At 37.0% G+C, this 27,613-nt stretch overlaps 1 protein-coding gene across 1 annotated transcript in view; it reads left to right on the forward strand.

Annotated features, from left to right (window-relative positions):
• Positions 1–27,613, forward strand: part of RYR2 (ryanodine receptor 2) — an 809,907-nt gene that overhangs the window by 364,328 nt on the left and 417,966 nt on the right. Inside the window, exons 11-12 of the mRNA XM_069571617.1 lie at positions 19,520–19,594; positions 25,655–25,811. Coding sequence (XP_069427718.1) covers positions 19,520–19,594; positions 25,655–25,811 — 232 coding nt within the window. The remainder of the gene's footprint in view (positions 1–19,519; positions 19,595–25,654; positions 25,812–27,613) is intronic.

A 27,613-nucleotide genomic window follows, 5' to 3' on the forward strand; every position in this document is an offset into this window, starting at 1 on the left:
CTTAGACCAAAGCTAGAGAGATTGTGGTTTGGGGAAACCAATCCAATTAAATCAGAAGGCTGATATAGTCATTCATGTGAGAGAAAAGGAGAAGCTTAGCTTGGACAGTGGCCATTAGAATAGGATGGCCTGGTCCAGAGACATTTCAGGTCAGATTTAAGGATGGTTTAAGGATGAACTCAATGTGGTCGCTGAGAGAGTGTATCAGATTTAAGGATGAGCTGATGTCTCTGATTCAAAGGAAGAGAGATGATGTTAAAGATTGTAGGAGATATACAAATATGGTATGAAGGACTGAATGAGATTTTGGACACTGGTGAGTACAAAGGGTCGTGGGAAATAAAGGGACTATGGGAAATTGAAATTTTTGAATCTTTAACTTAGACAAGGCTTGAGTTGGATATGAATCACAAGTGCATGTAGGGTAGTTGAAGAAATGGAAGCCCTATATAGAGAGTAAGGAACTGTAATTAGAGGGGTATGTTGAGCAACTTGGGCATAGCTTTAAAAAGTATGCTAAGAGCAACCTAGATGTCCATCGACAGATGAATGGATAAAGAAGTTATGTTACATATATATAATGCAATTTTAGTCAGCCATAAAAAAGAATAGGGCTTCCCTGGTGGGTCAGATGGTAAAGCGTCTGCCTGCAGTGCGGGAGACCTGGGTTCGATCCCTGGGTTGGGAAGATCCCCTGGAGAAGGAAACGGCAACCCACTCCAGTACTCTTGCCTGGAAAATTCCATGGATGGAGGAGCCTGGTAGGCGACAGTCCATGGGGTCAAAAAGAGTCAGACACAACTGAGCAACTTTACTTTCTTTCTTTCTTTTCATAAAAAAGAATGAAATTACGCCATTTATAATGATGTGGATGAAGCTAGAGTCTGTCATACAGAATGAAGTAAGTCAGAAAGAGAAGACTGTTGTATGAGACTCCAGAAAAATGGTACTGATTAACCGATTTGCAGGGCAGGAATAGAGATGCAGACATAGAGAACGGACTTATGGATATAACGTGGGAGAAGGTGGGGAGAATTTAGAGAGTAGCATTAACATGTATATACTACAGTGTGTAAAAGAGATAGAGAGTGGGAAGCTGCTGTGTATATCAAAGGGAGCTCCGCCTGGTGCTCTGTGATGACCTAGAGTAGTGGAATGGGGAGGAGGGAGGGAGGCTCAAAAAGGAGGGAATATACGTATATTTATAGCTGATTCACATTGTTGTACAGCAGAAACCAACACAATATTTTAGGGCAATTATACTCCAATTAAAAAAATAAATGTTTTTGCAGTCTGCAAAACCTTGACATAGACAAACCAGGGAAGAGGCTGAGGATGGAGTCCTAGAGAAGGCTGACACTTAGAACATGGGCAGGCAAAGGAGAGTTGCTAGAAAGCCAGAATGGAAGTGGAGAACCAGGGAAGTTATGGAGTCCAAAGGAGGATTGTTGGTGTAGATGTGTTCGATGCTATGATGTAATCCTAGAAACTTAGGAGCAAAGAGACACTGCCATAGTCTTTGGAGTCTTAATTTCTGACTTGTTAAATCAAGCACTTAAGCCAAGTGATTTTTTGAGCCCTTCTACTGTTTGTACAGTCACTGTAGAGATTAGGGATGTAGAATTAGACAGACCTAGGAATGGGCCTCTCCTCTGCCCCTTAGTAGTTGTGTGACTCATGAAGATGACTAAATTTCTGTAAACATGATTTTTCTTCTCTATAAAATGCAGTTTAAATACTACCTGCTACTTCATGGGATGGTTGTGAAGATTCAACAAGAAAATGCACATAAAATCTTAATGCATATTAAGAGATCAACAAATGTATTATTGGTTTTGTTGTTACTGTTATCACTATTATTTAGAAGAACAGCATTTAGTCAGATATGGAAGCATAAAGAATGGTAGAGCATAGATTTTAGAGAAAGAGAAGCTAAACTATATCAAAGAAAATCCTCCGAACTGAATGTGGTAGGTATGTGGTGGAGAAGGACCCCTTTCTTGATCAGATTTAGAACCCAGGAATGGATGAGTGTAGTTTTTGTTTTAATTCTCATTTTCAAATGAGAATATTCAGCATCAGATACATCCTAGATTTCCTGGACTAAGCTCACTGGCAGTGACTTCAGTTTTCCACCTCTCTTGGATATTAGAGAATTTTTTTTTAAATTGCATTGCACGGTTATGTCAAACCCATGCCCCTGCAGTGAAAGCAGAGTTCTGACTCCTGGATCACCAGGAATTCCAGAGAATCTGTATGTTAAAGAGGTGTTTTATGAAACATGATACTTATAGAGCAGATTTCCTGCTAACTCATTTTTTGGGAGAAGGGAGTCCTTTATTTTTTTAATTATTATTTTATATTGGGATATAGTTGATTTACAATGTCGTGTTAGTTTTCAGGTATGGACCAAAGTGATTCAGTTGTACATATATATGTATCTATTCTTTTTCAGATTCTTTTCCCATGTAGGCTATTGCAGAGTATTGAGTAGAGTTCCCTATGCTATACAGTAGGTCCTTGTTGATTATTTTATATCGTGTGAGTGTTAATCTCAACCTTCTAATTTGTCCATCCCCCCCTCCACCTTTTCCATTTGGTAACCATAAGTTTATTTTGTGAGTCTGTTTCTGTTTTGTAAATAACTTCGATTGTATCATTTTTTTAGATTCCATATATAAGGGATGTCATATTAAATTTGTCTTTCTCTGCCTGACTTAGTTCACTTAGAATGAGAATGTCTCCTGCTAATTCTTTAGATTGTTAGTTATTAATCATTTCTGAGAGAACTTGGGGAAATGTCAAAGACATTTTGATGTTGTTCTGGGTCCAGTTTTCCATTGCATCCTTACTGAAGACTACTCCCCCACCCTGGTATTATTCTTTTTAAATTTCTTATTTAATTATAGTTGATGTACAGTGTTGTGCCAATCTTCCTGTAAGAATGTGACTTGGTTATATACATATAACTTTTTGTATACATATAAACATATTCTTTTCTATATTCTTTTCCATTATATTTTATAATAGGATATTCAATATAGTTTCCTATACAGTGTATACAGTAGGACCTTGTTGTTTATCCATTCTAAATGTACTTCCAGTATTATTCTTGATTTAATGTTGATTATTTCTGTGTCAAATTAATCTCAACATGCATTCAGATCAACATATTGCTCTCTTTAGGTAGTGATGTCAGTAAGAGCACATTTCTAATGCCCCTTGTACAGGATGTTTACATGGGTAAAATTAAATGAAAATGGATATCAAGTCATGAATTGAGGGAGAAAATAAGTCAGAAATAGGCCAGGAGCATGAAGGGTCTTGCTTAAGAAGGAGGGTTATCTAATATCTTGATTACACAGTGAAATTGAGTGATTACTTGCAAATAATGATAAAAGTAGTCCTTAAATTTTATGTTTACAGAGCGCTGTTTTTTTTCACATGTTTGTTTATAAATGTCTTTCTCTCCCTCTATCCTTACCATAAGTCAATTTCAATGTCTTACAGAATGAGGGGATGGCAAAGGAAAGCACAGCCAGGAGGCAACTGTTCTTTAATTGGTAGGACTCTGTATGAGAAACACATAGTAACAACCTAAAAAATATATTTTGATTCACTTTTTAAAAAGAAGTAAAAATTGACTTTTGACAGCAATGTGAGAGTTGGAGAAGTTCCAGGGTAATATGTAGACCTTTCTTTTAATTTATAACTCTTATAGCCAGGCTATACACAACTATATGTATGAAATATATGTATACACAGTATGAAAAGGCAAAAAGATATGACACTGAAAGATGAACTCCCCAAGTTGGTAGGTGCCTGATATGCTACTGGAGAAGAGTAGAGAAATAACTCCAGAAAGAATGAAGAGACAAAGCCAAAATGAAAACAACACCCAGTTGTGGATGTGACTGGTGATGGAAGTAAAGTCTGATGCTCTAAAGAACAATATTTCATAGGAACCTGGAATGTTAGGTCCATGAATCAAGGTAAATAGGAAGTGGTCAAACAAGAGATGGCAAGAGTAAACATCAACATTTTAGGAATTACTGAAATAAAATGGACCAGAATGGGCAAATTTAATTCAGATGACCATTATATCTACTACTATGTTCAAGAACCCCTTAGAAGAAATGGAGTAGCCCTCATAGTCAACAAAAGAGTCTGAAATGCAGTACTTGGGTGTAATCTCAAAAATGACAGAATGATCTCTGTTTGTTTCCAAGGCAAACTGTTCAATATCACAGTAGTCCAAGTCTATCCTGAAACCAGTAGGCTGAAGAAGCTGAAATTGAATGGTTCTATGAAGGCTTACAAGACCTTCTAGAACTAACACCAAAAAAAGATATCCTTTTCATCATAGGGGACTGGAATGAAAAAGGAAGTCAAGAGGTACCTGGAGTAACAGGCAAATTTGGCCTTGGAGTACAAAATGAAGCCGGTCAAAGGCTAACAGAATTTTGCCAAGAGAATGCACTGGTCATAGCAAACACCCTCTTCCAGCATCACAAGAAAAGACTCTACACATTGACATCACCAGATGGTCAATTCCGAATTCAGATTTGTTATATTCTTTGCAGCCAAAGATAAAGAAGCTTTATACAGTCAGCAAAAACAAGACTGGGAGCTGACTGTGGCTCAAATCATGAACTCCTTATTGCCAAACTCAGAATTAAATTGAAGAAAGTAGGGAAAATCACTAGACCATTCAGGTATGACCTAAATCAAACCCCTTATGATTATACAGTGGAGGTGACCAGTAGATTCAAGGGATTAGATCTGATGGACAGAGTAACTGAAGAACTATGGATGGAAGTTCGTGACATTGTATAGGAGGCAGTGATCAAGGCCATGCCCAAGAAAAATGCAAAAAAGACAAAATGGTTGTCTGAGCAGGACTTGCAAATAGCTGAGGAAAGAAAAGACACTAAAGGCGACAGAGAAAAGGAAAGATATACCCAATTGACTGCAGAGTTCCAAAGAACAGCAGGGGGAGATAAGAAAACCTTCCTCAGTGATCAATGCAAAGAAATAGAGGAAAACAACAGAATGGGAATGACTAGAGATCTCTTCAAGAAAATTAGAGATACCAAGGGAACAATTCATGCAAAGATGGGCATAATAAAGGACAGAAATGGTATGGACCTAACAGAAGCAGAAGATATTAAGAAGAAGTGGCAAGAATACACAGAAGAACTATACAAAAAAGATCATCATGACCCAGATAACTATGCTGGTGTGATCATTCACCTAGAGCCAGGCATCCTGGAATGCGAAGTCAAGTGGACCTTAGGAAGCATCACTACCAAGAAAGCTAGTGGAGGTGATGGAATTCCAGCTGAGCTGTTTCAAATCCTGAACGATGATGCTGTGAAAGTGCTGCACTCAATATGCCAGCAAATTTGGAGAACTCAGCAGTCGCCACAGGACTGGAAAAGGTAGTTTGCATTCCAGTTCCAAAGAAAGGCAATGCCAAAGAATGCTCAAATGACTGCACAATTGCACTCATCTCACACGCTAGCAAAGTAATGCTCAAAATTCTCCAAGCCAGGCTTCACCAGTACATGATTCTTGAACTTCCAGATGTTCAAGCTGGATCTAGAAAAGGCAGAGGAACCAGAGATCAAATTGGCAACATCTGCTGTATCGGACATGACTGAGCGACTTCAGTTTCACTCTTCACTTTCATGCTCTGGAGAAGGAAATGGCAACCCACTCCGGTGTTCTTGACTGGAGAATCCCAGGGACAGAGGAGCTTGGTGGGCTGCCGTCTATGGGGTTGCACAGAGTCGGACACGACTGAAGCGACTTAGCAGCAGCAGCTGTATCATCAAAAAAGCAAGAGATTTCCAGAAAAACATCTACTTCTGCTTTATTGATTACACCAAAAGCTTTCTGTGTATCACAACAGACTGTGGAAAATTCTGAAAGAGATGGGAATACCAGACCACTTTACTTGCCTTATGAGAAATGTATATGCAGGTCAAGCAGCGATAGTTAGAACCAGACATGGAACAATGGATTGGTTCCAAGTTGGGAAAGGAGTACAAGAAGGTTGTGTATTGTCATCCTGTTTATTTAACTTCTATGCAGACTACATCATAGGAAATGCTGGCCAGGATGAAACACAAGCTGGAATCAAGTCTGCTGGGAGAAATATCAATAACCTCAGATACACAAATGACACCACTGTTATGGGTGAAAGTGAAGAAGAACTAAAGAGCCTCTTGATGAAAGTGAAAGAGGAGAGTGAAAAGCTGGCTCAAAACTCAACATTCAAGAAACTAAGATCATTTTCACCCAGTCCCATCACTTCATGGCAGCTAGATGGGGAAACAATGTTAGCAGTGACAGACTTTATTGTTTTGAGCTCCAAGATCACTGCAGCTGGTTATTGCAGCCATGAAATTAAAAGACTGTTTCTCCTTGGAAAAAAGCTATGTCCAATCTAGAGAGCATGCTAAAAAGCAGTTACATTACTTTGCTGGCAAAAGTCTGTCTAGGCAAAGCTATTTTTCCAGTAGTCACGTGTGGATGTGAGAGTTGTACTATAAAGAGAGCTGAGCGGTGAAGAATTGATGCTTTTGAACTGTGGTGTTGGAGAAGACTCTTGAGAGTCCCTTGGACTGCGTGGAGATCCAACCAGTCCATCCTAAAGGAAATCAGTCCTGAATATTCATTGGAAGTACTGATGCTGAAGTTGAAACTCCAATACTTTGGCCACCTGATGTGAAGAACTGCCTCATTGGAAAAGACTCTGATGCTGGGAAAGATTGAAGTCAGGAGCAGAAGGGGCTGACAGAAGATGAGATGGTTGGATGGTATCACCAACTCAATGGACATGAGTTTGAGCAAGCTCTGGGAGTTGGTGATGGACAGTGAAGCCTGGCATGCTACGGTCCATGGGGTCACAAGAGTCGTACATGACTGAGCAATTGAACTGAACTGATACACAATTATATTCTGTTATTAAAGTTTAATAACTAAGGTCACATCTGGTTTGTTATGAGAAGTAGTTGAATTGATTAAGGAGATCACCGTAAATTACAGTTAGTTCTGAGCAATTTAAGACCATTTCTGGTTGTAAATCCTGGTTAGTAAATAAATTACTCTATCTGCTCATGCCTTGTTCCACTGACAGTTTTTGAATATACATAATACGACTCTTACTTGTAGCAATTTAAGATGCAATTCAGTGATGAGTACTGCAGTTCTAAATACTGATGCATTGATCTTTTTATTATCTTTACACTTTTTCAAGTATGTTGATTTCCATTGTTGTGTTAATTTCAGGGATACAGCACAGTGGTTCAGTTATACATATATATGTTCTTTTTCATACTCTTTTCCATTATGATTTATCGCAGCAATTTCAATATAGTTCCCTATACCAATGAATGGTATATAGTTCCCTATACCAATAGTATAGGGAACTATATTGAAATTGCTGTGATAAATCATAATGCATTAGGATCTTGTTGTTTACCCATCCTATATATAATAGTTTGCCTCTGCTAATCCCGAACTCCCAATCCTTCCATCTGTTACCCTCCCTGCCTTGGCAGTCACAAATCTGTTCTGTATCTGATGGATAAATCCTATTCACATTTAAATTTGTGTATGTATGTTGTTTACTGTGCATTCTCATGGGAGTTTTAATCAGAGTCCCAGAACGAAGAGCATATATTGTCCCATTCAATTAAGTGTAATTGAATTGGAGAATGAGGCTTAGCAAAGTTAAAATATATATATATATATAGTTTGTTTTTTTCCCCATGCTTCCTGTTCATGTTGCTTTTATGGATTGAATATTGACATGTTCGTAAAATAAAGCATCACTGTGGGTTTATTTTAAATTTCTTGAGAATTTTTCACAAAGATATATGGCTCTAAAACCACCAGTATCCAACTTGTCTGAACAACAATAAGAGTCATAAAAGTATCATCAATGAGAGTTGTGAGCAGTCAGGTAAAAGGGAGAAATGCAATGAAGATTAACTGTAGAATTGTAGTTTCTTAGTTCTTCAAACTCTTCAAATAGTAAGATAGAATAAATTAAGGATGAACAAGTTCTGGTGCTTGGCAAGAGATTTGTCAGATGCAACACAGTGTTTAATTATTGCTTTTAAAATAAGATTTCATTCTTGAGGCTTGAAAGTTGATTGCCAGTTTTTATTTCAAGCATGGAATCTTTTACATGAGGATATTTTCTATTGTAGATTCTGTCTCTGGATTTTACCTTATTTACTTCTGTCCATTTTTTATGTGAATATAAAATATCAACAAAAGCATTTCTCATTTCTTTTATGTGCACACACTTTTACTATTGGATTAAATATGCACTCTCTGAATTATGTCATACTTTTAAATGAATAAATTTTAAAAGGGATCAGTTAAGAGAATATTATTCAGAATTATTGTTTGGTATCTCTAATGTGCAAACCATTATTAGGGGAACTCTTTTTTGCAAAGTATTATTGATATGTTAAAACATGTTTTACCACATAGCTCAGAAGTAGTTTTATTCACTCAGTAAAAATTTGTGAAAAGACTGCCATGTTCTGGGTGTTGGGGTTATAATAGTACCTAAAAAGATACCAAGTCTCTTTTCTCAAGGAGTTTCCATCCTAGTGGGGATATTTGACAGTAAAAGCTTACAATGCTTGTCTATAAATGCACCCACATATACATGCATGCATAGATAAAGTACACCCAGTGATGTGTGTATGTCTTGGGGTTGAGGGGAGAGAGGGGGAGGGTCAGAGAGAGGTTGTCTTGTTTCCATCTTAGCAGGCATCACTGTTCGCGTGCAATACTTGCTCTGTCCTGTTGCTTTCAAATTCAGAACTGTTAAGTCATTGTTTCTGACAATGTCTGGAGATAAATGCTACATTTGCTTTCCAGAAGTGACTCAGCTGGCAAAAGCCTTGCTGTATGTATGCATGAGAATATTTTTACCTTCATGCCCCTTTTAATATTATGACCTAATGAGCTTTACTTGGTAAATAATTGATTAAGGCATGAGATGGGTCTGATCTAATGAATTAAATGTCTCTCTGGCTTAGCAGAAGATGCATGGTTTATATCTGAGTACACAATTGGATGACTAATATCCTACAGGGTATGTGTATGCCCTCAGTCACTACCTTGGAGCAAGCTTCCAAAGCGGCTCTGTTTTGCTCCAAAATGGTCAGGTTATCACACAAGAACTTTCCTTTCTTCTCTTCTCCTTCCTGTCCTGTGAGTACCTCTTTAGCCTCGGTCTGGAAATAAGATAGATTTGTCAAATAGTTTTACTGGAAGAGTAAGCACATGAAGAAGAGCTGTTCTTGATTCTTTGTCTCTTCTCCCTGGAAAGAACTTCAGTCTTTCAGCTAAACTTACCCTCCCTGCTGATTGCACAGAGCAACCTGATCTTGCTATGGCCTGTCATCCTTTAGGAGCCTGACTTGGTCTAGAGTGAAACTCAGTGAATGACTGAGCTAGAAGACAGTATTTACAAAAACACAGGCTTTGGTATTTCCCTGGTAGTCCAGAGGTTAAGACTTCGGCTTCGAATGCAGGGGACACGGGTTCTATCCCTTGTCAGGGGCTAAGATCCCACAGGCTGCAGGGCACCAAAAAAAATTTTTTTTTATAATTCTTTAAAATAATTAAAAATACAGACTTTGAAGGCAAAGGATTGAAAATATAAAAATTTGAGCCATTTGATTTCAGTAAAAATTAAAAAGCAGTTGAGGTGTTTTCACTGAACGTGAGTGAATTGCAAGAGACAATAGATTAAACATCAACACTGAGAAAAAAAGAGAAATCTCCCAGTTATTTTCTCAGTGAAAATTTAAGACCATTTTCACTGGCTCACATTTAGTTTTTTAACTTAATCCAAGTGTAAGCAATATCTTTCAGGAAGAAAAGACAAGCTTCCTCTTCTTGTTAGTTTCCATGACTTTGTGGTTGTATTTGATTCTGTATAGACCGAAAAGTAAAAGCGGCAGCATGTATTTTGTTATTTTCCTGCTCCAGTTGTATTTATATGATCCTTTTAATATGGAATCAGAGTGTAAGGATGTTATTGTTTTTAATCCACAGCAATTCATTTACATTTTATATAGATGTGTTATCTCAAAACATGACCTTTCTGCTTGTGAAACAACTTCAATAGAAATCTCACAAACCCCGCCCTGAGTAAATATGCAGTGCTTCTTTAAGTGCTCTATAGGCATATACTTCTTGATTTCTCTGTTAGATGAAGAGATTCTTGACAGCTTGCCTTAGCACCTGCCTGGGGCTGAGCTGATCAGGCAAACATTCTCTTAGGCGCATGCATAGTAGATGGGGTCCAAGCAGAAATTCTACTGAGGAAATATGTAATAATCTTTAAATCGTAGGTCTGTCTTTCAGTCACTTTAATTCAATTCATTTAATGTTTATTGAGGGCTTGTAGGTTCTAGGCATTTGGTGTGTGTGTGCTGACTGTAAAACAATGAGATTGTAGGAGATTGTGGAAAATATATCTTTTAAAAATTTTTTTCAGGCAAGGCTTTATTGGGGCCTCTGCTGTAGCAGGAGGGAACAAGATCAAGTATCAGTTTCCGTGTTTGCTTCATTGTGGGGGCGGGTGGGCGTCAGGCTTATTCCTTACACTGGGTGAGGGTAGAGGATATCCAGGGCTCAGGTCAAAAGAGGATAGCTTAGGTTGGAAAACATATTTTACTATTTTACCCACTGAGGAAGCTCAGGCAAGGAGGAATCTTTGTTGCCCTTGATTTTAAGGTGATACTTTTGTTAGCCTATAAGTTAATAAAACAAACTTTTCTTCCTAATAATTACTTTGAAACTGCCATTCAGATAGTGTCAGCTCTCAGGGGAAATTGTGTGTGAGTGATTTGCCTCAGTATCTAGGGTCTGGTAATACATTACTACACAGAACTTAATTTGGTTAAAGATGTGTTGGTGGTAGAATTGTCTTTAACTGCCCCAGATAAGTGCCCTGTGTCACATACTGTCCTTATTGGTGTGTGTGTTCATCTCTTCTGTTTAGTTTTCATCCAGGGTTGTATTATTCATTCTTTACCCCTTTTATATAGTTATGTATATATGGGAGTCTGCACACAAGTGCTGATGATCTTGTATTTGTGAAAGTAAAAAATGGAGAAAAAAAGGCATGCATTTCCTGTAGGTTGTTTAAGAACAGTGGGATGCCTGCATGGAGAACCACTCTGATTAACTCAGGAGGGCTTGACGCCCTCACTTGTATGATATTGGTGACTCCTAAAAGATTATTATCCACTTACAATTCCAGGAGGGGAAGAAATGCCATCATAACTTAACCAGCCTACCAACCTGAGTGAATAGAACACTATTTTGAGGACAGTGAGTCCCACATCCTTGGCTAAGAGGAAGCATCTGAACTTCACATCACTCTACAGGGAAGAATCCCTGTTCCTATAGCATGAATCTGAGGCTTAAAGGCAGTGATTAAAAAAAAATAGTGGGGTGGTTTGTGGGTGTTTTGACAATCTGATGTATCTTATAGCTGCTTCAGAGAAAATTCATATACTTGCCAACATGCAGAACTTTTGCCTGTGAGGTGATTTTTGTGATGTTATTTTATGTTTTCTCCTGGTACGTTTTCTATTATTTTTCCCCAATGAAGCAACTAGCAGTCCCAGTGCGCTTTTCTTCTCAGGGAAGATTTGAGAGTTGGCAGAAAGCTTAAGTTTTCTACAGGGTACTACCCTTCCTGACTTTTATTCCCTAAAGACTAAATCCAAAGAAGTCATTATGCTTAGTGTCTTATACACAAGGGAGAACAGGAAAAGAAGAGAAGAAGGAATTTTTCCCTAACTTAAGACACTCAGATGAAGCAAATGGATAACCATATGCCCACACCCGAAATGAACCACAGTCCAAACCTCACACTTTATATGAAATCTAATTAAAATGGATCATGGGCATAAATGTAAAATATAGGATATTTAGGAAAAAATCTTGTACATATTTTGTTAGATATATACCTAAGAAATGTACATTTTCTTTTTGGTTGATATATAAATGTCTTGTATTTTAATTTCAAATTCCTGTTGTTCATCACTGGTGTGTAAGAAGTCCAGTTTGTGCCTTAATTTTATATCCTACAGCTTTCCTATAATTGCTACTTAGTTCCAGGAGTTTTATTTTTGTTGTTGTTGATTCTCTAGAATTTTCTACGTAGACAATCATGTCACCTAATAACAAAAACAGTTTAAAATTTTCTTTTTCAATCCACATACTTTTTCTTTCCTTTTCTTCTCTTATTGCATTAGCTAGAATTTCTAGTACAGTGTTGAAAAGGAATGATAAGAAGGGAAATTCTTGCCTGATTCTTGATCTTAGGGGAAAAGCATCTAGTTTCTTACCATTAAGTAAGATGTTAATTGTAGGTAATCTTTATCAAGTTGAGGAAGTTGCCTTCTATTCCTAGTTGACAGAGTGTTCATTGTGAACGGATGTTGGATTCTCTCAAATTCCTTTTTCATTTGTTCATGTAACTGTATTGTTTTTTATTCTTTAGCCTGTGGCTGTGATGGATTGTATGAATATTTAATTATTTAAATTTATAAACTTGTGTGTAAAAAAGGGAGAAAAGCAATCATTTTTGCTACATACTTATATTAAAACAGTACATTTCTTTTGAGATAAATAAATAGTGGTAGTTCCTTGTGTCTTTTAAACTCTATTTTGTTAGCATAAAAAAATCATTTTTTAAAAGAAGTTAATTCTGTGGTCTGTCATTCATTTATTGAACATTAAGTTTGGAAAAATGAAGAATTCTGCTATTTGTTCTTACTGTCCTGCATTGTGGTAACTAAAATACAGAGATAATAACTTTTTTTGTCCCTACTAAATTCTACATAAACATATCATAAACATCTGAAATGGCAAGGCAAACTTCAGAAGTCAGTAAACTGCTTTTCTCTATTTTTAATTTGTGTAACTGATTCATTGTCAAAATTAAATGTGACTGAGTAAATTTCCTTTTATTATTTTTTTGTTCTTTTGTTGTTCAGGATTTGTTACACACTCCAGCCGCTATTAAGACAAAAATGAAACCAAAATGTGTTCAAAAATAGAACTCTAATAGCAACATTTCTTATCCCCATGCTTTAAGGTCATATGGTAAATGTTAAGAAAAAAGTTCAGTTGGAAGAAAAAAGGTGATGTCTGTGGTATTGCAGTAATAATTGACTATAAGCTGTTCAGTGTTAAAATAATGTACTAAATTTAGGGCTTCCCTGTGTTGAAGAAACAAAAGTAAATTGAAAACGACCTAACTGATGTTTTTGTAATTCAGTCAGAAGATAGTACTGTTGCTCATGCTTTACTGATCAAACAGAAATTTTTAGGGGGATACTTCAAGTGCTCTGAAACACTGTGATTTTATCCATCATTATCATGGAAAGAAGGAATCCCTTGCAATGTGGATATTAATTCCAGATTTAGAAATATAGATAGATAAATTGGATTTTCTTTCAGTTCTTGTGATGTTTAATTTTATATAGAAAATTCTGAAAGAGATAGGAATATCAGACCACCTGACCTGCCTCTTGAGAAATTTGTGTGCAGGTCAGGAAGCAACAGTTAGAACTGGACATGGAACAACAGACTGGTTCCAAATAGGAAAAGGATTATGTCAAGGCTGTATATTGTCACTGTGCTTATTTAACTTATATGCTGAGTACATCATGAGAAACGCTGAGCTAGATGAAGAACAAGCTGGAATCAAGATTGCCGGGAAAAATATCAATCACCTCAGATATGCAGATGACACCACTCTTATGGCAGAAAATATAAAAGAACTAAAGGGCCTCTTGATGAAAATGAAAGTGGAGAGTGGAAAAGTTGGCTTAAAGTTCAACATTCAGGAAACAAAGATCATGGCATCTGGTCCCATCACTTCATGGCAAATAGATGGAGAAACAGTGGAAACAATGGCAGACTTTATTTTGGGGGGCTCCAAAATCACTGCAGATGATGACTGCAGCCATGAAATTAAAAGACACTTATTCCTTGGAAGTTATGACCAACCTAGACAGCATATTAGAAAGCAAAGACATTACTTTGTTAACAAAGGTCCATCTAGTCAAGACTATGGTTTTTCCAGTGGCCATGTATGGATGTGAGAGTTGGACTATGAAGAAAGCTGAGCACTGAAGAATTGATGCTTTTGAACTGTCGTGTTGGAGAAGACTCTTGAGAGTCCCCTGGACTGCAAGAAGATCCAACTAGTCCATCCTAAAGGAAATCAATTCTGAGTGTTCATTGAAAGGACTGATGTTGAAGCTGAAACTCCAATACTTTGGCCACCTGATGTGAAGAGCTGACTCATTGGAAAAGACCCTGATGATGGTAAAGATTGAAGTCAGGAGGAGAAGAGGATGACAGAAGATGAGATGGTTTGATGGCATCACCGACTCAATGGACATGAGTTTGAATAAACTCCAGGAGTTGGTGATGGATGTGGAGGCCTGCTGTGCTGCAGTCCATGGTGTTGCAGAGTCAGACACGACTGAGCGACTGTACTGAACTGAATTTTATGTGTCAACTTAAGTGCATCATCAAGTACCTAAATATTTGATCAAACTATTTGATCAAATTATTCTGGGTGTTTCATGTGAGTGCTTTTAGATGAGTTTAACATTGAAATTTACAGAAGAGTAAAATTGCCTCCCTGGTGGCTCAGAGGTTAAAGCATCTGCCTGCAATGTGGGAGACTTGGTTCAATCCCTGGGTTGGGAAGATCCCTTGGAGAAGGAAATGGCAAACCACTCCAGTATTCTTGCCAGGGGAATCCCATGGACTGAGGAGTCTGGTGGACTACAGTCCACAGAGTCACAAAGAGTCGGACACAACTGAGCGACTTGACTCTACTTCTTCAAAATTGCCTTCCCTTATGTGGGTAGTCCTAATCTAATCAGGTAAAGACCTGAATAGAACAGAAAGGCTGACTCTTCATGAATCAGAGGGAACTCTTTCTGCTTACTGTCTTTGAGTTGAGACATTAATATTATCCTCCCTTTGAACTGAACTGAGATCTGAACCTGTGATCTTTGGACTAGGACTATGCCATTGGCTTTGCTGGTTCTCAGACATGGACTGGAACTTAAATCATCATCTCTTTGGGTCTACAGCATATCTTAAAACTTGTCAGCCTCCATAATTTCAAGAACAGTCTACTTATAGTAAACTCTTTATATAAAATTGTATGTATATATAGGTGCATATATATATATACACATACATATATGCATATGTATGTACATATGGGTGTGTGTGTGTGTGTATATGTGTGTGTATATATATATATATATATATATATATATATCGTTGTATTTCTCTGAGGAACCCTGACTAAAACAATTATGAGAACTTTAGACCTTGAATTTCATATAGGTGCCTCTCTCTGAGATTAAAATTAACAATAATACGGGTATGATCTTTTGGATTGGAGTCAGTAAACTCAACTTGTGGCTTAAATCTGGCCCACTACTTGTTTTTCTAAATAGAGTTTTATTGGGACATAGACCTGCACATAGACCTGTTCTGAAACACTGAATTTATCTATCATTATCTTGGAGAGGAAAATAGGAATCCCTTGCAATGTGGATATTAATTACAGATTGAGAAATATAGATAGATGAATTGAATTTTCTCTGAATTAGTTATAGTGATGTTTAATTTTATGTGTCAGCTTGTGTGGGTCACCAAGTACCCAAATATTTGATAAAACTATTTGATCAAATTATTCTGGGTGTTTCTAGTTTCTCTGCAGAAGGGAGGGGTCTCTTTAAGCCTTGAATCTTTTATTAACAATGTGTTTTATGATTCTGTGCTGAAGCCCGCTAATTGGAACTGTATATCCTGTAAAATTTTGGTATAAATACATGCTGATAAATGCCAAACTGTCAGGCTGTGAAATCTTTGTAAGGACATATGCTTTTATCCGTATGCTAATGCTAGATTTTTCTGGGGCTTAGACTCTGAAGATGAGCTATCCCGACTGTCAAAGTGCCTGCTTTTTGCTGAGAAATAAGTGGTTTGACATCTGAGATAGGCTTAAAGAGTATTCTATAGCTGAAAATACAAAAATATCTCAATACTTTCATTCAGTGAACAATATTATAACACTTTGAGAAGTGGAATTGATGACAGGAATAATTTGTCCTTATTAAAAGAATAACTTTAAAGGACTTCTTTGGGCAGTTTTATGTGATCAGCCTGAAATATGAGTTCGTTAATGAAGTTTGTTATATTGGAGGATAATGTTTTTTGTAGGCCATAATTTACAGCCTGAATCCTGGGATTTTTTAAAGTATTGTTGAACAAGGCACATATTGTTGGTTAACAGGTGTGCATATTTTAAGAATTCCTATTCAGTAAAATTTCAGTGACTTCTGATTTATGAAGTAGAAAACTCTTTAAAAATTTCATTACAAATAATATTGTCACATACTTTCTTTTTTCTCTGTAACTGTAACATTGTTTTGGTTCATTAGTTCAATAGAGTTAGTGAACAGAAAGCTGCACACTTGCTTTTGCATTCTCTAGTCTCTTCAGACAATTCTTTAGTTTGTTGGATTTCATTATTTCTTCAATAATTAAGGATTGTAGTGTTCAATCTCTAAAAGTTTACCTGTCCATCATAAATGTGTTATGAAGTTTTCTTTTATAAATTATGTTCTGGTTAGGGTATAATTTCTATTTCCTCTTTGACCTATAAGTAATTTAGAAGAGTTTCTTACTTTTCTGAATTGTTGTTTTCATCATGTTAGTATTTATTCCCGTTTTATTTGTTACGATCAGAAAATATGTGAGTAAAAAGCTACACTTAAAAAAATCTTATAAAATTTTCTTTATGGCCAAGTATGAGATCTTTGTTAAAAGTCTGGGAGAAACAAACACAATATTATAAAGCTATTATCCTCCAATTAGAAACAAATAAAAAAAATCTACGTTTGCGTGTATCTATCACTATGTACAATATACACTGTACACAAATGCACGTGAACATGTATGTATATTTTGTCACTCATTACTTTTCAAGTTTGTACCCAGAGATTCTAATTTAATGGTCTGAGAATTGTCTGGGGTTTTTAAAGATTTCCATGTGATTATAACATACAACCAATACTAAGAATCACTATCCGAATGAAATAATGACTTTAATCTAGTGATTCTCAGAGTGTGGACTGGCTGTACCAACATTGCCTGGGAACTTGTTAAAAATATGAATTATTGATCTTACTAAACTGGAAACTCTGTGGGCCCAGGAGTCTGTATGTTTTTATGTTTTTATTAGGTTATGATTGCTTTATACTGTTGTGTTAGTCTCTTCGGTACAGTGAAGTGAATCAGCAATCTGTATACACATAATCCCTTCCTTCTGAAGCATCCTGCCCACCTACCCCCATCCCACCCCTCTAGGTCATTACAGAGCACCAGTCTGAGCTTCTTGTGCTATACAGCAGCTTCCCACTTCCCACATCTAGTTTACACATGATAGTGTAGATAAAAAAGTGAAAGTGTTAGTTGCTTAGTCATGTCCAATTCTTTGGGACCCCGTGGATTGTAGCCCAGCAGCCTCCTCTGTCCATGGAATTCTCCCGGCAAGAATGCTAGAATGTATTGCCATTCCCTTCTCCAGGGGATCTTCCCAACCCAGGGGTCAAACCCGCTTCTCCTGCATTACAGGTGAATGCTCTGCTGTCTGAGCCACCAGGGAAGCCCATAGTGTATACATATCAGTACTAATTCTCTCCGTTTGCCCCACCCTCCTCTTCCCCTTGTATCCATGTGTCTGTTTTCTGTGTTGGTGTCAAATTCCTGCCCTGCAAATTGATTTATTGGTAACATTTTTCTAGAGTCCCGTATACCTGCCTTAATATACATATTGTTTTTCTGACTCACTTCACTCTGTGTGACAGACTCTAGGTCCCTCTACATCACTAAAAAATGACTCAATTTTGTTCCTTTATATCGCTGAGTAATATTCCTTTGTATATATGTACCACAACTTCCTTATCCATTCATTTTTTGATGGACATTTAGGTTGCTTCCCTCCAGCAATCTGTATTTTAAAAAACTTGAAAGATGATTCCAGTATTCACTAAAGATTGAGTACTACTGATATATAACAGTGTTTTGACATTACGAGTAATCTTGTCCCCAGAAGTCAGTTCATCTTATCTGGAAGCATTTTAGATTGTCACAACTTGGGTGATCTCATACAAGTTGTGACTCAAGTTGTGGGTTGCGACTTGGATGGCTTGTGTTTCTGTGTAGTTGATAGAGGCCAGGGATGTGTCAACTACCCTACAGTGCAGGCGATAGCCCCTCACAGCAGAGAATCACCCGGACCAAAATGTCAGTAGTGCTTCTGGGTAGAAACTGATGCAGATTGTAGTTTCCCAACTTTGGCTCCCTCTTACGACCAGCTGGGGATTCCAAATTTAGTTTAATTTGGCCAGTGTTAAGGGCAATATGTCAGAATTCTAAAAGCTATCCCCATGATTATATTCACAACCACAGTTGAAAATTCCTGCTGAGGACCCTGGTCATTGAGGTACCAAAAATTATTAAGTTCTAGTGGATGGGTCAGGGTGATCTTGAGTTAATTTTACTATAAAAAGTTAAAAAGTAGTCATTGTTACCTCCTGATGTGATGTAATAGGAAGGCAAACACCATTTTCTGAAGTGTTCTTGCCAAAATATCTCAATCTTAAACATGAGCAAGTTTCTAGATTTTTTAATCTGACTACCAACTTAGAGGCAGATGCTCAAAAAACATTGTGAAGGTGTCATCAGCAAAATCAGAAGGTAGAAAGTATTCCAGGACAAATGATAACTTTTTTTTCCCAACAAATAAATAGTAAGAAGGAAAAAAAAAATAGGAGAACTGTTCTTTGTTGTCATTTAGTTGCTAAGTCGTGTCTGACTCTTTGGTGACCCTGTGGACTGTAATCCACCTGGCTTCTCTGTCTGTGGGGTTTCCCAGCCATGAATAATAGAGTGGGTAGCCATTCCCTTCTCTAGGGGATCTTCCCGACACAGAGATCGAACTTGCATCTTCTGCTTGGCAGGTGGATTCTTTACCACCAAGCCACCTGGGAAGCTATAATATATTACACTCCAACAGCACTTAAACTCCGAACGGAGTACTTTTACAGACTTAAGTTTAATAGTGAAAGTATTCACTGGGAGAGAGAAAACAATGGCCAGGGTGAGGGAGAGAGGATGAATGGAATTACAGGGAGTAAATGGCAAAGAAATGTGTTTGAATCAATTGTTTATTCAGATCACTGTTATCACTGTTATTTATATTTCCAGCTATATTCTCTCCAACCAAAAAGTATAGCTTTTACTGTTTATCCAAAGCTTTCCCGTTTACTTTATTTCTTAATTGACTTGAAAAATAGAGTCTAAGAATACAACGTTAAAATCGGGCTTTTTATAGTCTTTTTTTTTTTTTTTTTAACAGAACTGTTCATTACGAAGGTGGTGCTGTATCGGTTCACGCACGTTCCCTGTGGCGACTAGAGACACTAAGAGTTGCGTAAGTAGAACTTCTGAATACCTCCCGATGGTTTGGGTACAAAAGATTGGGCTGGCCAAGATGTTCATTTCTGTAATGTCTTACGGAAACGGCCTCAATGAACTTTTTGGCCAACCCCATATATCTAGTGCTGTTGAACTTTTCTGCAAAATGGTCATGCTAACAAACAACACATAGATAAAACACTCTCATTTTTTACCTTCCCCCTGCATTTATTTACCTTTCACTAGCCTACATTCTGGAGAAGGTGATGGCATCCCACAGTAGTACTCTTGCCTGGAAAATCCCATGGATGGAGGAGCCTGATGGGCTGCAGTCCATGGGGTCGCAAAGAGTCAGACACGACTGAGCGACTTCACTTTCACTTTTCACTTTCATGCACTGGAGAAGGAAATGGCAACCCACTTCAGTGTTCTTGCCTGGAGAATCCCAGGGACGGGGGAGCCTGGTGGGCTGCCGTCTATGGGGTCGCACAGAGTTGGACACGACTGAAGTGACTTAGCAGCAGCAGCAGCAGCCTACATTCACCAGGTAGTAAGCAATGGTTTTATACCATCTGCTAATTTTTAGCCTCATTTGGTTTTGTGTTATCGATTCATCCCAGTCTGTGCCTCTCCTGGCAGGAAGAGCTCCCAGTGCAGAGTGATGTAAGGTTTGGAGTCAGGACAAATAGTTTGCAGGCCTGTCGCACATTTCAGATCCGGGCTTGATCTGAATCGCATTTCAGATTACATTTCACATTTCAGATTACAAAGGCATATGTAAAAAAGTGGAAACTTGAACCCGAATGAGGTGTGAGAGTCATCACTAGCAGTCACTATCTTTACTTAAAACTAGCTTGATAACTGAGTGAGAAATGTGAATTGAAAACAGACTCATTGTGTATTCATTATACAAATAATGATTATCTTTTTTTTTCTGATGACTTCAAAAAGCTGTCCAGAGATTGACTTTTAGTTACTCTAAGTAAATGCAATACTGATGATAAAGGTGTCATTTTGAACTATTTTAAATAGAATTTAAATATCGATCAAATTAAAAGAAAAGATTAGAAGGTCATTTTTGTCCAGAAATCAGTTTTCAATGTATTTGTTCCCTGTTATATTACACTTTAAAATTTTATTGATTTAGGGTGATAGACTTCCATGGATGTGTATGGGGAACTGTCTTATTATGGAATTGCTGTATTTTATTAACTTGATATTTTGAGGTTAATGATTAAAACAGTTCAGTGGTCTTCATGGTTTTTTTTTTTTTTTTTTTTGCTTATGTACTCTGTGTAATGATTTCAAATACTTTGTATTTCCTTGAACATTGCTAGGCTCAACATAGAATTTTTTTCATTTTCAGTTTAAATAAATGCATGGAATATAACTTACAGTGTATTGTAAGTAGTGATATTTTACAATAACATGGGTAAACTACACTCATAAAAATATCCCATTGAACTTGTGTGCTGCTGCAATTTAATACCCATCTTTATTTATTTAAAAATGCATGAACATGGTCTCTTTAACAGTGAAAAAACATGTTGTTCATCTTTCTCATTGAAATCATATTAGTTTACTCTCCCATGACAGAATTTTACCCCAAACAGATTTTTTATGATTGATTTTCTGCTCACACTCTCTACTCCTACTCAACAAAAATATGCATGTAAATTAAATTTATTTCTATATTTTCTTGCTGTAAGTATGCAACTTTTAAAAGTGCTCTATATTAACTGATAATACTGTTTCAATTAATTGATAATACTAAGTTTCTTTCTATATAAATTCACAGTTGGTCAAACCCACTGAAATATTAAAACTGATAAATCTTGAACTTAAAAGTAAAATTTTATGGACAGTGAATCTATTAATGGGATGGAAATAGAAGAGATGACTTATAAAGCAAAAGGAAGAAAGCTCGTAGCCTTTATGTGCTTCATAAATTATATAGAGAATCTAGGGAAAAGAATTCCAAATATATACATATATTTCTGTAATTTGCCTTGTGTATTATTAAAAATGACAGCTTAATTAGAGATGAAATAGCACCTTTATAAAACAGATTTCAATGTTTTTTCACATTTGTAGATCTACCTACCCTTCACAAATCATGTACTTAAATTATCGTGTTATCTTTTTTTTTTTTTTTGAGGAAGTCAGGTCCTAAATCTGTCTATCACTTATTTAAAAAAAAGGATAAGAGCTCCTGAAAGCCTGACAAAACTTCCTTTTCATTGTCAGCATGTTATTGATGAGCTCTAATTACAGAAATACTCTTGAAAATATCCCAATGGATTTCTTCATTGAAGTTTTTTTTTTTAAAGATTTGATTGCATCTTTGACCTCCTTTGGCATCACTGTAAATATATAAATTAGATTGCATTGAATTTGCATGTGTTCTTTTTATAGTGAGTGGTCACATTATTACTTTTCTTTTACTTTGAAAGTGATACTCAAATTTCTGTTCATGTGTATAACAGAACTATATTCCAAAGGTCAATGTTTATATTGTAATCTTTGGGATACCATATGGTTTTTTTCTCCAGTGAGGTGCCAAACTATATATTTGTTATAATTTATGTAGTCCAGTAATTATATATTTTATATTGCAATCTCTTACAAATAACATTAATTGTGTCAAAAGTTTTTCAGTATCATGAACTGTTTAATGAAGTAAGCTTTAATTTGGGGAGTCAGATGTAATAGAAAACACATTCCTGTATTATACCCCAATGCAAAGTTTAAGACTATTATACGTAGGATATATGTTGGCTTCTGTAATAGGAATGATCACTGCAATTATAAATACGCATTATGTATACTTACAATTCTACTTTTTTATGTTACAATGTTTTTAATAATTAATATCCTCATTCCTTTGAGGTATTTACAAGTAAATGTAGTTAATACATGGGGAACAGTTGTCTAATATGTTAACATAGGAAACTGGTTTATATAAGTACTTTATTTCAACTGTTTTCAGTTTTTGCTGAAATATTAGTTTCTTACTCTTGATTCTCCTGGCCTTGTCCTCTTTTCTTTTGGACCATGGACACATGAGATGAGCTAATTTGAGCACTTGTGAGCTAAAGAAAATGTGCTTAGACTTCACAATGACTGAGAATTGGACAAGTTCATTCCATTTCTAACAGAATTCCCTTGGTGGATTGAGAAGAGTGCTTATGTATATGAACCCTATTAGATTTGAGCCCAGATAGATTTGAACATGGGATCCAGAATACTCTCTAGAAGTTCTGGTGAAAAGTATGTATTTGGACATACTTATGGACTATTTGAAAATGAAGTTGTTTTCTCTGGTTAGAAGGAGTCATTATTTGATAAAATATTCAAATGCTCCTTGAAATAATAGAACGGTATTAAAAATAATTGCTTTTTTATAGCATCTGCAAACACTATACTTAATTTTATGAGGGGAATATACAAAGCTTTTCTATTACCAGAGTAGAAATGCTTTAACATGCTATTGTTGGTAAACAAAATTAAATTTCATTTTTAAGGCACTACTGTGTTATTATCTGGAGAAGGAAATGGCACCCCACTCCAGTGTTCTTGCCTGGAGAATCCCAGGGACGGGGGAGCCTGGTGGGCTGCTGTCTATAGGGTCGCACAGAGTTGGACACAACTGAAGCGACTTAGCAGCAGCAGTGTTATTATCAGGATTTATTGGTACACGGTTATTATTTTAGTAGGAGGACTTATCCAAAGTAATTATCTTTATAAACATTTCCATGTAAAACTTGAACTTATTACAGTATCATTCTAGTATTAATTTTCCAGGCTAATACTTCAGGTTAAGAAAAAATCCAGGTTAGGGAAACAGCATTCAGTTCAGTTCAGTCACTCAGTTGTGTCCGACTGTTTGTGACCCCATGAACCGCAGCATGCCAGGCCTCCCTGTCCATCACCAACTCCTGAAGTTTACCCAAATTCATGTCCATTGAGTCGGTGATGCCATCCAACCATCTCATCCTCTGTTGTCCCCTTCTCCTCCTGCCCTCAATCTCTCCCAGCATTAGGGTCTTTTCAGCTCTTCGCATGAGGTGGCCAAAGTATTGGAGTTTTAGCTTCAACATCAGTCTTTCCAGTTTCCTTTAGGATGGACTGGTTGGATCTCCTTGCAGTCCAAGGGACTCTCAAGAGTCTTCTCCAACACCACAGTTTAAAAACATCAATTCTTCGGTGCTCCACTTTCTTTATAGTGCAACAACAGCATAAAATTGACTTAAAGATAATTTGTTGAAACAAAATTGGCATTAATAAATCTACTGCAAATCTAAAAAAGATAAAAATAGTGTTCGTAATTTATAGAATCTTAAAGTTTTTAATGATTCTATATGAAAAGAAGTTGATTAATAAATCATATTGGAATCCTCTAGTCTTTCTTTTTATCTGTTTGATTCCTTTTGTAGTGGTAAGAGCTTCTACTGTAATTATCTTTTAAAAATTTATGCTTGTGTGTCTTGTGTTTCATTTTCTGTTTGCCTTTGGCATGTGAAGCTTCATGACATAGTGCATTCTTTTTAGAGTCTATCTTTCTCATTGTAAAGTAATCAACTGTATCCTTTCATGGGCTTCCCAGGTGGCTCAGTAGTAAAGAGCCTGCCTGCCAAGCAGGAGATGTGAGTTTGATCTCTGGCTCAGGAAGATTCCCTAGAGAAGGAAGTGACAACCCACTCCAGTAATCTTGCCTGGGAAATTCTATGGACAGAGGAGCCTGGCGGGTTACCGTCCGTGGGATCGCAAATGAGTTGGACATGACTTAATAACTCCACAATGACAATAATATCTCCTTTATACTTTTTGCCTTGAATTTTAATTTGTCTGATAGCAATTTTCCTATCATTATTTTCTCTCGGCTTTATGGGCATGGTGAATCTTTTTTATTTTTACTTTATTGGAAAAAAATGTATTTGATTTTTAGCGCATTTCTTATCATTGATAAGAGGCTGTCCTTACTTTGCACACTAGCATGATAACTGAAAGTTTCCATTATTGAAACCTTCTTTCCACTCTTTACCATAGTGAGGACAAGGTTCTCTTATGTATAGTTTTCAGTTAACACAGTTCTGTACAATGCGAGAATGGTCTGTATCTTCATTTTTCTTTTCTTCTCTATCTGAAATCCACTATTTTTAAAAGCAGATTTTGATGATCACAACTTTGCTTTCTATCTTTTTTTTATGGTGTATAATTCTTTTTTTTTAAATTTTAAAATCTTTAATTCTTACATGCGTTCCCAAACATGAACCCCCCTCCCACCTCCCTCCCCATAACATCTCTCTGGGTCATCCCCATGCACCAGCCCCAAGCATGCTGTATCCTGTGTCAGACATAGACAGGCAATTCGATTCTTTTTATCTTTTTTGTGCAGCTTTAGTTTGCATTTTCTGTGTTCTGCATGTAATTTTTCTCACGATTTTTTTCTCTTGACCCTATTCAAATTTAGTTTCTTCATTTGTTTCTTTTGTTCCTTGGTTTTTATTAACATCATTGCTCCATATTATTAAAATTTAAAGCATAGAATGGGGTTCCTTTTTTCAGATAAATATCTAATTCAGTTTGTATATATGAATTCCAGTTAACATAATTAGGCATTGACTCTAATACCACTTGCCTTCAAATCTGTTCAAATCCAAGAAAAAACCAGTCAATCCTAGTTTATGAGTGTTATAAGTCTAAGGTGTCATTTTAATCTCATAATGTCTTTATTTGTGACTGGTGATTAGAAATTAACTCAGAACACAAGTTTTAGTAATCTTAGTAGTGTTTGGTGTGGATAGTATTATATTTGATGTCAGAAGACCTTGAGATAAATTTTGCTTCTACTTATTATTATCTACATGACATTGAAGATTACCTATAACCATTGCAAATAACCATTTTGTTATTTGTGAAATAAAAATATACCACCATCATAAGGTTTTTGGAAACACTCAAGAAGACAGTATATGTAAAACCTCCTTGTTCATTGTCTGACGCATACATTTTAATTGTTGTTTCTCCTGTCATTGTGTTTGCTATTGGATCAAGTCTTAACATTTCTTGTTAGGTGGAGTGGAAGCCACATAAGGTGGGGACAACCTTTTCGACTACGCCATGTCACAACGGGAAAATACTTGAGTCTCATGGAAGACAAAAGCCTTCTACTCATGGACAAAGAAAAAGCTGATGTCAAATCAACTGCATTTACGTTCCGATCTTCCAAGGTAAGACAGAGATATAATTTTGGATTTCCCACTGCATTTCCTTTGGTGTTAGAAATACAAAGAAAAATGATACATGTTTTACACAAATTTCTAAATTCCCTTTTTCTCTTCTATTCATTCCTCTTCAGTCAAACCCATTTCCTAAACCACTGAAACCTGCCCAGGTGTTTCACTTGGTTTATCGTTCTTTGGTTATTTTCATGTAGCATATCCATCCGGCTCCTTTTAGTTTTCTTAGACATCGACAGTGCAGTAAGCACATACCTCTTGCTGCTGTTGCATAGCAGTGTGAGGGGCGCATCAGCAGAAGCTGTTCCTCACAGGCTCGCTTACACGTGCTCTTACATACAGACCTTTCTTCTTACGTCGCTGCATCCTGCGTAAGTGCGTGAGTGAAGTAGCTCGGTTGTATCCGATTCTTTGCGACCCCATGGACTGTAGCCCACCAGGCTTCTCCATCCATGGGATTGTCCAGGCAAGAGTGCTGGAGTGGGTTGCCATTTCCTTCTCCAGGCGATCTTCCCAACCCAGGGATCAAACCCGGGTCTCCTGCATTAAAACATCTAAGAATGTCCTTAGATCTTTCTTGAGAATTCCTCTGAAGTAGATGTTGAGTAGAATAGACAAAATAAGTGTACATCAAAGTCAGGTTGAAATGCTGGTGCACAGTTAGACTCTCTCAGTACCTGATATGTGTGTGTGTGTGTGAGCTGAGTCATGTCTGACTCTTTGTGGGCCTATAGACTGTAGCTGAGTCGTGTCTGACTTTTTGTGGCCTCAGAGACTGTACTCCACCAGGCTCCTTTGTCCATGGAAATCTCTAGGCAAGAATAATGGAGTGGATTGCCATTTCCTGCTTCAAGGGATCTTCTCAACCCAGGGATCAAACCTGTGTCTCTTATCTGGATCTCTTACATCTCCTGCATTGGCAGATGGGTTCTTTACCACTAGCGCCACCTAGGAAGCTGCAGTACCAGATAAGAGATTCCCAGCTCACCTGCTAACCATGCCTCAGCAAAACAGCACATGTCCTGAATAGTCAAGTGTCTCAGGAATAAGTGTCTCTGAAAATCACTTGTTCATTTGACACATGCCAAGTGTCTGTTGTGTGCCTTTTTAAGATAATTGTATATTTCTGTCCTTAATTTAATGATTATTGTGAAATTTGGGCATTGTGTCAGAAATGGTATTGAATTACTGGTTAGCTTTGTCCCAGAGATACATATGCCCAAGGTACAGATAAAGGTATGTTTGAACAAGACCAGAAGTAACTCTGAAAAGATAGTATCTGAGTTTACATCCCTAATGCCATGCTCTCAGGTCTCTTGCTTTGGAAGATAGAATGGTGGAAGATGCTTCCGATTTGATGAGTTCTCCCAAGTTTTCCAGGAACGACAGCCTGTGTAGGTCCCTATTCATTCTGGTGGAAACAGACAAGGCTGGTCAGTTCCAGTGGATAATCTGAGACAGGATCAGCATTTGTAGTTGTTATAGGGACCCATGGGGGAGCTCTGAAGCGGGGAGTACTTGGCTGGACTTCAGGTGGGCAGTTAGTTGCTCCTTGTTTCTATAGTTGGAAAGTGCAGTTGATCACATCGTAAAGAGACTTCGTGCCAGTGGGCGTCTTCCTCAAGACTTTAACCGCAGAGGTGGGAATTTACTAGTTTGTCCACTGATAATCCCTCAGTCCAGAAAGACAAAAAATTCACCTGCCAAAGACGATCAGTTATCTGATGGTGAAAGCCCATTTCAAGAAAAAAAGATGGCAGAAAATTGGAAAAGTGCAAAGAAATGCATGACAT

This window comes from Ovis canadensis, chromosome 25 (assembly GCF_042477335.2).
Source record: "Ovis canadensis isolate MfBH-ARS-UI-01 breed Bighorn chromosome 25, ARS-UI_OviCan_v2, whole genome shotgun sequence".
Classification (NCBI taxonomy): domain Eukaryota; kingdom Metazoa; phylum Chordata; class Mammalia; order Artiodactyla; family Bovidae; genus Ovis; species Ovis canadensis.